The sequence below is a fragment of the Copadichromis virginalis genome, linkage group LG16 (assembly GCF_057382275.1).
Source record: "Copadichromis virginalis isolate Kocher_CV1m ecotype Utaka linkage group LG16, C_Virginalis_male_GT1.1, whole genome shotgun sequence".
NCBI lineage: Eukaryota > Metazoa > Chordata > Actinopteri > Cichliformes > Cichlidae > Copadichromis > Copadichromis virginalis.
In genome coordinates this window covers 38165478-38175401 of record NC_140633.1, presented here as the reverse complement: position 1 = coordinate 38175401, position 9924 = coordinate 38165478, and the positions used below count along the sequence as shown (strand labels likewise).

Here is a 9924-nt window from a genome sequence, read left to right as displayed (position 1 = left end):
AAACTGTTACATAGACACCGACTGTGCCCAAAGATGTGGAGTCTGCAGAGATGCATGCACAGAGTACCCCATTGTGCAAAGATGTAATTCAAAAGCAGATCAATAAAAATAAATCCCTTCAAGCTGACTTTCTGCTAAGCTTTGTCAGCAGCCTGACAGAACAGATGTGATTTCAAAGGACAGACAGCTATTGATTTCCTTCCATATCTTTAGATAATAGCAGGGTGCTTATAATGAGATCTGAATGGAGCCCATGCACTTGAAACATCAGAGAGAAAGGAGGACGCAGATGTGCCGTAGTAAATTGTTGTATTTAATACATGAAAGTAATATTATTTACAACTATTATTCTATCATAGTTTAAATCAGCTGTAGCCTTCACTACATTAATTACATTAAGCAGTAAAAAACTGCAATAATGTTCAAAGGAAACTAAAAAGTTAAAGGTAAAAAAAAATCATTTAAAAATCCAGAAATTGGAAGAAGAAAATCAAAAAGCACCGGGAAGTGAGAATGTCATGTTTTTCACTATTTAACAGATTTTGTTAGATACTTCTGCCTGGTCAGAGGAGGAAGACAAGAAGATACTGTAAAAATAAAATGATATAGAGTGAAACAAAATGTAGGTAACTACATATTTTGAGGATGTCCTGTCAGGTTAAAGAGGTTAAAGGTTAAAGCAGACCAACTTCAGATTAGGCAAACATGCTTACTTGGCCCTCCTGAGTCAAACCATGATCTCAAGTCATGCCAGCAGCAACAAGTGGCACTCTAATGTTTAACACTCCTGCACTGCCAGTACTATAATGTGTTTATAATAAAGGCCCTCAGTTAGAAAGTCAGGGTTTGAGAACAAAATTGAGGCTATTTTAAGCATAACAAACATGACAAAGTTACTCTTAGCTCAGTAAAGACAAGAATACAAAAGGATTAGTCTGGAGAACAAGCCCATAAATCCACTGTGGTCTGTAATGGGATGAGGGCCCTGAGAAGTTCAAAGGTTTTCTAAAGCCCTGTAGACAAGAGTGATACAAGGTCATAGAGAACTGTTAAGAAGCAATAGCAACTCCAACCCCTTGTGATAGTTAAGGAAATTCTATTTTTTTTCACTGAGATTCTGAGCAAACAAATTTAAGAGAAGCTGCGATGAACTTTCAAAGACTGAAGGTTGAAAATGGCCCAAGCACACCGACATTAAGGTAACAGGGGCTTCATTTACATCTCCTCCTGGGCAATGAAGCCAAGCAGACACTGATAATGGTGATGATGAAGAAACCAAGGACACAGCAGTCGGGTTTTAATGGTGGTGCTTTGCCAGACTTACAAAACCCTGATCGGAATGGTCTCAGTCATCAGTAGAACATTGATCAATGGCTCCCTCTAGTGGCAACTTATGAAACACCATGAAGGCTTCACATGTTTCTGAGAATTTACTAAAGCAATCTGATGCAAACACTGAGTATATAATTCTGTGCTTATTGGGAAAAGTGCGTATTCAGCAGATAATATCTGCACAACCTTTCTGTGCAACTTCTCTATGAAAAGGCTGGTTTTATAAAAGCTGGATTATTAAGTGTGATGATGAATATCACTCTTATGTTTGTACGGTAAATGTACACACGTGACTAATTTTAGTTAAAATACAGGAAATAAATTATGTAATTAAAGCATTATATAGCACTATTTGTTTCTGAGCTTGTCCTAAATTTTGAGTATCAAAGAGATACATTTGTGCACAGAGAAACTGAAGGGAAAACAAAAACAGGACATGTTTTCTACTGGATCCTTAATTAGGTTCATTTTTGTTGTTTAAAATAATAATAATAATAATAATGGAGGAGACAGGTGTCAGGCTTCCTGTGGTTTGCAGGCCAAAAGGTAGAAATACTTGACAGCCACCACCACCTCTGTCTCTGCAGAGGTCACCTTCATTACAGACATCAGCCTATGCAGAGAAACACAGGAAGCAGAGCGCATGATAATTCAGCTAGAGGGACTCGTTTAGACAACAACGAATGCCAGTCTTACACCTATAATTGTGGTTTTTCCACTGACATTATTATCACCCACAAAACCTGCTGACATGTTTGTCATGTTACTGTATGTAATAGATTTTAACACTGAGGAACATTAAACTGTCAAAACACATTATTGTCATTATGACACATATACACCGTGAAGGTCCCGGTTCACCTCTGACAGATGTCCTGGGAGAGTCTGGAGGCCTCCTGCGGGTCGTCTCTCAGCAGAGCCTGATAGCTGGAGAAAGACTCCACCAGCCCCATGTAGCTGGACAGAGGCATGGTCTTTCTGTCCCACAAACACTCCTGCCTGTAACACAAAATACACTCGCGGCATGAACGCAGTCAGTGGAGAGAGAGAGAGATAAATAAAATACCCATCAGACATGCCAAGGGGATTTTTTTTTTAAAGTGGATGCTGAACATTAAAATAGCTAAAGTGATATTTTTATTTATTTATTTTTTAAATGTTACAAATTATAAAGTACACAACATGTATATGCTGGAAAGAATTAAAACGTCTGTTACATAAGTAATGGTGGTCTGCTGCGAAAATTCCATATTAAGAAACAATTAGAGTTAGGATTATTTACCATTCCTTGTGAGGGTAGGGAATAGTTTCTAAGGCCTCCCGGTACAAGTTAATAGAGCTCACTCCAAGGTGGGGGCTGCGGTACGGCTGCAACGCTGCATAAAACTGGCAAATCCAACAGAAAAGGCCATGAGAAGTATTTATTATGAATTTGTTAATAATATTACAAAGAGCATCAATCAGACATAACTCTGTAATATTCAAGTTATGATAACTATGAGCTGTGTGTTACAGTCCACTCAAAGTTGGTGCACCTCACTCATCAACTCAAACAACTGCACCCCTCAGCTCAGGCTGTTTTACCAGAAACGCCCTCTAGATGGCAACGCACATCATCTTAGTTTCTTAACAACAAAGTAATCCAAACTCTGTGTCCTTATGTTTGCACTGCACCAAGTGCTGTTTCTCTGGATGATGTGGCAATGAACCTGGTGCATAAAACTCCACCGAAAGCAGAGAGGAGATGCTTCCTTTATTATTATTTATCATCTTTTGGCTGTTTTTTGAAAGCGCCGTTATTCACCGCTCACATTCCTATAAAATAACATCTGAGTGGCACACAAACCCTCCTTCCTTATATATTTATTAGTTAAGGTGGACTTTTTTTTACCCTCTAAAACAGACTTTAAACACAGGAACATCTAATCCTTTTTACATAAATCTTTTCTGTAAGAATTATTTAGTTTAAATGTAACTATTTTAACTGAAATCACCTTCCTGGACATGAATATGAGGCTTGAATAATGTTTAGTCTTAAAGAAAAGAGTTATTTTAGTAATCATATTGACTTTGTGGTGTATAAATGAGCACTCAAGAATTTTTCCAGAAATGGTTTTGCTGCATTACTTTAAAAACCACTAGACTATAAACAGTGGTAATGAAAACACAGCAGTCTATTCTAGGTGGATATTATGCGAGCACCTCTTTGCAGACTTGATTTAGTGAGTGTGAGCAGCAGTCGGCGTAGCTGAGCTCCATGTCAATGGTGTAGTTGAGCAAGGCTAAGCAGCCGTGGGGCTTCAGGACCCTGTGGACCTCTTCGAGAAAGCGTGGCCTGTCAAACCAGTGGAAGGCAGACATGGCCGTCACCAGGTCCACTGAGCTGTCAGCGAGTGGCAGCTCCTCGGCACCACACTGTCTGAAGATGAAAGAGGAACAAAGGCCAAGTGAAACTTTTGACTGACTGCAGGATCATTTTTCAGAGTGTTTATGCAGGACTTCTGAAAACACGTAGCTCGCGGCAGAACAATGTAACCCCTGTCCTGTGAAGGCTGGTCATGCTGTGAGGCTTACATTAAGGAACATTCTCCTACTAGAACAGAACAAATGATGTGGCATTAACTGTGGTATTTTATTTTTTTACAGGCACGAGTTTTGATGAATTCTGACTTGTTTGGTCTTTTCTTACTTGTACGTGATGTTCGGCTCTTTGGCGTGCTGCAAAGCCACTTCCAGCTGGGCGGGACTCACGTCAGTGCCCACCACAGAGGCAAAGTGTCTGGCCAGCAGCAGAGTGCCCTGTCCTGAGCCGCAGCCCACGTCAACTGCCAGCTCAAAGGGCCGACCTTTCTGACAAAATATTCAACATGTCGTTAACGCGCTGTAAATGTTTGATGGCAGTTTACAGTTGAAAGGATTCTCGAAGGAGAAGCATTTGTCACACTTACATGTTTTTCCAGGAAGTCGAGCACGTGTTGAAATAGATGACCTGATGGAGAGATCCTGTACCTCCAGTAGGAAGAAGCATGCTGCTTACCTTCAAACAGGCGGTAGGCCATGATGAGCTGAAGCCTTCTCAAACAGCTGAACCAGCATCAGTTTAAGTAATAAGTTACCTAATGTGGTGTTGTTGTTTTTTTGTCTGTGTATCTTTCTTTTTGATCAGATAAGAGAAGTGAAACTCTACACTCCACTGTGAGAATCAGCAGTAAGTCACAAACACAAAGAAAGACACACAGTGGAGTGGGAGGTCCCACTCCTGCCAAAACCTGCTTTGCTTCATAATTAGAGCCTTTTAAAGAGACAGTCTTTTTTTATACTCCTATTTTTTGCTTGTTGTTATAATAATGTTGTTGTTTTCTTCTTTCCCTACATAGTACTGATTTCTAATATTCTAAATGTCAAAATTAAGCCATGATATTAACATTAAACTGAAATCTGGGTCAAGCTCAAAAGCACTGTGTGAGAAAAGGGTTAGATTACGGGTCATGTGATGGTATGTGCTCCCGTCAGAACCAATAAAAACTCCTGTGTGTGTGTGTGTGTGTGTTACAGCTAAAGTGGAGTCTTTCAGTATTTCCTGTACCAAAAGTTTAAATGTCACCTACAACACATTTTATTTTGCAAGGAAACATAATGGCTTCCTCTTTTCCCACGTGTTAGGTACCTTTAGAAGAATGGATTACGTTCATGAAAAAACCTCCAAGGAAGTAATTATGATGAACTTCAGCGATATCTTTTCTTGAGAGATTTACAGTTACTTAGCAAAATACATTTGGCACAGAGAGTTAATCTTGACCCCATTCGGCCACTTTAAGTTGTAAAGTTTTAAGAGTACCCACTGGGATAGGCTCCAACCCCACCATGAGAAGTGGAAACGAGGGGATGGATGGATTTTACACTACACCTAAATAATACCTACACTAAGACATATCTATTGATTCTGACAGTTCATTATGTGAAAAATCTCTTAAATTGATTTCCGAGTGATAATGACAGCTATTCTTTCAGCTGGAACATCAGATTAACTATTGGAAATATTAAGGAAGGGGCACTGATATGGTTACAATAAGAGGACAGGCCACCCACAATATCAAGACCGTTGACAGACTCATCTAAGCACCCACCCACCTCCACCCCCTGACGTGACACAGCTGGTTAATCTTCAATTCTTTCTTTCCACTTATGTAACCTGTGACTGTGCATGTCAGACACCGGTTATTCACTTCAAAATGAAACATGTGTCCAGTTCAAGAAAATCAGTAAAACACAGAATCTGCTGATAAAAACATGGTTTATTTAGAACAACAGGTTTATGTATCTCACAGTGATATTCACTGAATGTTGAAGTGTTGATTAATGTGGTTTGCAGGCCAGGATGCAGTAATAATCCAGTTCAAGCTCCACTTCAGTGTCAGGAGATGTGACTCCCATCTCTTGAAGGAACCTGTAAGAAGATCAGTAACACCAAAAAGTGTGAGTCAGATCACAATAACAGGCACGGGCCAGTTAAATATCTGAATTTGTGTGTGCAGGTGACCTCCTCTCAGTGTTGGACAGCAGCTCTTCAGCACCTTTGGGGTCTTTCAGAGCGTAGGCTTGGAACATGGACCAGCTTTGCATGAAACCCACCAGATGCCTCACTGAGATCAAGGACTTTGCTTGAAAACAATCAATCCTGTCGGATCAGTAAAATAATACAATGAATCTGATGAAAAAGCACCAATAATGTCTCCTATAAGGCACAAGATTAGTTTTACACACAGCTGAAAAAAACATTCCAGCCTAAGTTTGTATTGTTGGCAGTGAGTTTCCTCTGAAGCAACAAGTTAATGCTGTTTTTGTGCTTAAGCGGTTTTTATTTAACCATCACAGAGGTAGCATAAAGACAGGGATGTGTTTGTGTTTACCTCTCTTTATCTGGAAAGGGGATGGCAGAGTACAGCGGGTCCAGCTTACCGTCAGCTACAGCTACTGGGTTGCTCATGTAGGGCTGCAGCGCCTGCTTCACCTGGAAGTTAGTTCATAGAGGTGTGAGATGTTACTGCACCATTTGTTATGTGACTGTCTGCAAAAGCTGTCAAAGTAGTACATCTCTAAAAAGACAAACAAATGATACATTAAAGCAGTGAATGGTGGAACTGCTGCAAATAGTGACTTTACAAAAATATGAGATTCTCAAAACAGTCAGTGCCCAGTATTATTCTTCAACAAGAGACATTTACCAACAAGAGACATTTACCAAAGTACAAACATTTTAAAATAAAAAGTTATGCATTTTATAACAGAGAGAAAGCTTAGCTGTAGTGTTCGATTTTGTTAAGAGACAGAATTGCTGGCTCTTTCCCCAAGCCTTTAGTCAACGCTACATTAGGCAAACTATATTTAGTCGGGTGTTCCACCTTAAAAGCCAGTCCAGTGCTGGCTGCTGTGTTTGTCTTGGTGTTTATCATTTTTGTCTTTAATTTTAAATTGCTGTACACTTCACTTTTATTGTTATTATACATCTTATCTATCTGTACATCTCTATTTATAGATCTATATATGTTTGTGTTTGCCTCTGAGTGGATGCAATCATGTGGCACACGGGTCACAGATCACAACACAACTTTGCTGCTTTTATTTTTAAGTAACTACTTTTTTTTAAAATGTATGTAGATGTGCACAAAGGAATGCACCGTCACTGTTTCTGAAAGTTTCTAGCCCCGAGAGATGTCACAGTGACAAAAGAAAGACTGATGTAAATACTTCTAAGTATTTACTGAAGTCAGAAGTAAAGCTGTGTGGTTCGTTTGTGGAAAGCAGATTTCTGTGGTGAAAGATTACAGTTTGAATCATCATGAATGAGACTAAACACAGTGAAATACAAGAACTTCATGGAAGCCGAGCAGGAACAGGGATCTGAAACTCTTCTTGGAAAGCAACAAAAGCAGCGTTTTTGCACCAGGTTTTGTCAGCGCTAAAAATTAACCACGTTGCTGATGTTGAAACTGAGATAATTAACTTCACAGACAGTTTGTTGCACTTTGATTCGCTACAGATAGATTACTTCAGGACAGTATCACTGCTCGAGTTTTATTCTTCTCTCACATAAAGACACGTGCTCGGAAGATGTTTGAATCCACCTTCACATGTGAACAAACACTGTCAGTGATGACGTTTAACAAAACTAGACACAGATCCTCAGTCACAGCACTGAATCTGACTCTAAACAGACCAGATTTCTCTCACTGAACATGAAAATATACTGAAAAACTGCAGCTGAAGTAATTAAACTTCAAGAAAATTTACAAATGACGCTTTGTATGAAGTGAAAAGAACTGGCATTTTGCAAAAAAGTGTTCTTTGTCACATTCATGAGCTGATTCTGTCTCAGACGCTGCAGGCTCTTTGGCAAAGTCGATGTTTGATTGCCAAGGTGATAACGCTCATGCACACATGGATGTTTGAGTAGAACAGGACACTTTCAGGGAGAGATCCAGGAGCACTGAAAGGAATCCAACGGTGCACATGGGAATGGACTAACACTACTCTGATTATCAGTCTGCACCTACCTCTTCATAGATGTTTTTGAGCCTGTCTCCACAGTTCTGGTAGGTGGGTTTGGTGTTATAATCGCTGAAGCCCAGCAGAGCCATGCAGCCTCTGGGTTTCAAGACCCGAGCTGCCTCTGCCAGAAACCTCGACTGATCAAACCAGTGCGCTGCTGAAGCTGCCGTCAGCAGGTCTACAGATCCATCTGAAAATGGAAGCTCCTCTGCTGTCCCCTTTCTGCAAATGCAACAGACACAATACACAACCTGCCCATGTAAAGGGATCCTTCTACCTAGTCAGCTAAAAGCTGATCAGCTTGATAATACTCAGGAAAATATATTGCGGTGAAACATGAAGGAAGTACTCAACAAGTGATTTACAATAGAAATGTTCCTCAAGCTGTGGACTTGGCAGTTATAAGAGAAATGTGGACATGGTCTTGAAAGAACAGTTTGACATTAAGAAAACTTTTATTTACTTTCTTGCTGTGAGCCAGATAAGAAGGCAGATACCGCCCATGGCATGATATTGCAAATCACTTGCTCGAAGTACTTTACTGTACACACTCCTACAGGCTGCAGCCCGGAAGCTCTCCTACCTGTACGTGATGTTGGGGTGCCCTGGCACAGCTCTAGCCTCTTCCACTTGACACTCACTGATGTCAAGACCCACTACTTCCTTGAAGTGCGGTGCCAGCAGACGTGAATTCTGTCCCGTTCCACATCCCAGATCCACCGCCAGCTCATGTGGCTGTCCCTTCTGGAGTTGCAGAAAGGAGTTTGCTACTTTTTAATGTCTTTCCTTAGGAAAGGCCTTCATATGTGAAGATAATTTGCACATTATATTTTAAGCATACCTTTTTATCTAAGTACTGAATAATAATATCCTTGAGCCCTGCTGGAGGTGTAAAGCGATACTTTTGGTAGATGGAAGCATGATCCTTCCCTTCAAAGAGCCGGTATGCCATGGAGTTGCCTTTTCACTCTTCTCTTTACAACTGCGGCCTTTTAATCTGGGCTGTAAAGCAGCCTTCTTTGTGGAGCAAAGTTCGCCCGTATTGCCCTTCAGCCTCCTGTTTGACTTTAATTGCTTTTCTGTTAATAAAGCTTCTGCATGTCTTCTCTTGTCTTCTTGCTACAGTCTCTGTTAGAGCTGCTTTCTGTCCGGACACACACTGGACTCCTGTTTTTTCCTGCACTGACGTTTTTCCACATTAATCAAAGCATTAACAGGAAAAAAAATCACTGAACTGAAGCTGCAGTCTCAAACATGAGAGCAGAGATACGTTTAAAACACTGAGGGAAGAAAAGCAGAAAGTAAAACCTATGAAGAAAAAATGCTTCTTACGAGTTGAAAGGTGTCTCTGAAGCCAGGAACTAAACTCAGCTGCAGATTTGCTAACAGTGCACAACAGGGGCAGGGCCTCTTACTTAACCCTTTCATGGGACAATTTCTACAGACTGTACTGTCTCATACTGGAACATTAACAAAATAGAAAAGTGGAGAACACACTACAGTTTTAGTCACTGTATTGCATGATTTCAAGTGAGAACGCAAAACATACTTATGATTTTTATTATTATTTTTCCTGTCACCCATTTTACTGTACGATGGCACTTAATACCCCAAATTCCTTACAGTATGTCTTCAAGATATACAGTTAAAAAAAAGGTTTATCTTAGCAAAGGACACCTGGCTATGATTATATTATAGCCGACTGCTGTGATAAAATGCTTTGTCATAACCTCGACCAAGCAGGTTATGTTTTTGAGTGTCTGTGTCATACAGGATAGTTTTGAATGAAACTTTGTAGGAGTGTAAAGTTATGTTAACAATCCAGTAATAATTCATCAGTGTGTTCAAGCTCCAGTTAATGATTTATTGGTTAAAAATTGCCAAAAGGCCTCGTAAAAATATCATGTCACATTTGACCTCTGCTTTAAGGTCAATAGATTCATCTGATGGTCAAAGTGAGAAAAATGCATTATAAAAGGTATTTAAGACTATGTTTCTTACTGTCATTATTTGCATTAACAACATATTGATATGTAGGGAATG

General features: G+C 39.9%; 2 protein-coding genes across 2 annotated transcripts; both read right to left on the bottom strand.

Annotated features, from left to right (window-relative positions):
* Positions 1 to 294: 294 nt before the first annotated feature.
* LOC146691342 (putative methyltransferase DDB_G0268948) lies at positions 295 to 4579 on the bottom strand. Its single transcript, XM_085434710.1, has 6 exons — positions 4281 to 4579; positions 4022 to 4182; positions 3535 to 3751; positions 2615 to 2718; positions 2194 to 2331; positions 295 to 1945 (listed from the first exon to the last, which is right to left on the bottom strand). The coding sequence occupies exons 1-6, from the start codon at positions 4389 to 4391 to the stop codon at positions 1849 to 1851; spliced, it is 828 nt and encodes a 275-aa protein (XP_085290836.1). The 5' UTR covers positions 4392 to 4579; the 3' UTR covers positions 295 to 1848.
* A 1030-nt stretch (positions 4580 to 5609) lies between these two features.
* LOC146691341 (putative methyltransferase DDB_G0268948) lies at positions 5610 to 9290 on the bottom strand. The gene is made up of 6 exons (XM_085434712.1): positions 8723 to 9290; positions 8465 to 8625; positions 7887 to 8103; positions 6243 to 6343; positions 5873 to 6010; positions 5610 to 5779 (listed from the first exon to the last, which is right to left on the bottom strand). Exons 1-6 carry the CDS (start codon positions 8831 to 8833, stop codon positions 5689 to 5691), a joined length of 819 nt encoding a protein of 272 aa, XP_085290838.1. The 5' UTR covers positions 8834 to 9290; the 3' UTR covers positions 5610 to 5688.
* Between the last annotated feature and the right edge of the window lie 634 nt (positions 9291 to 9924).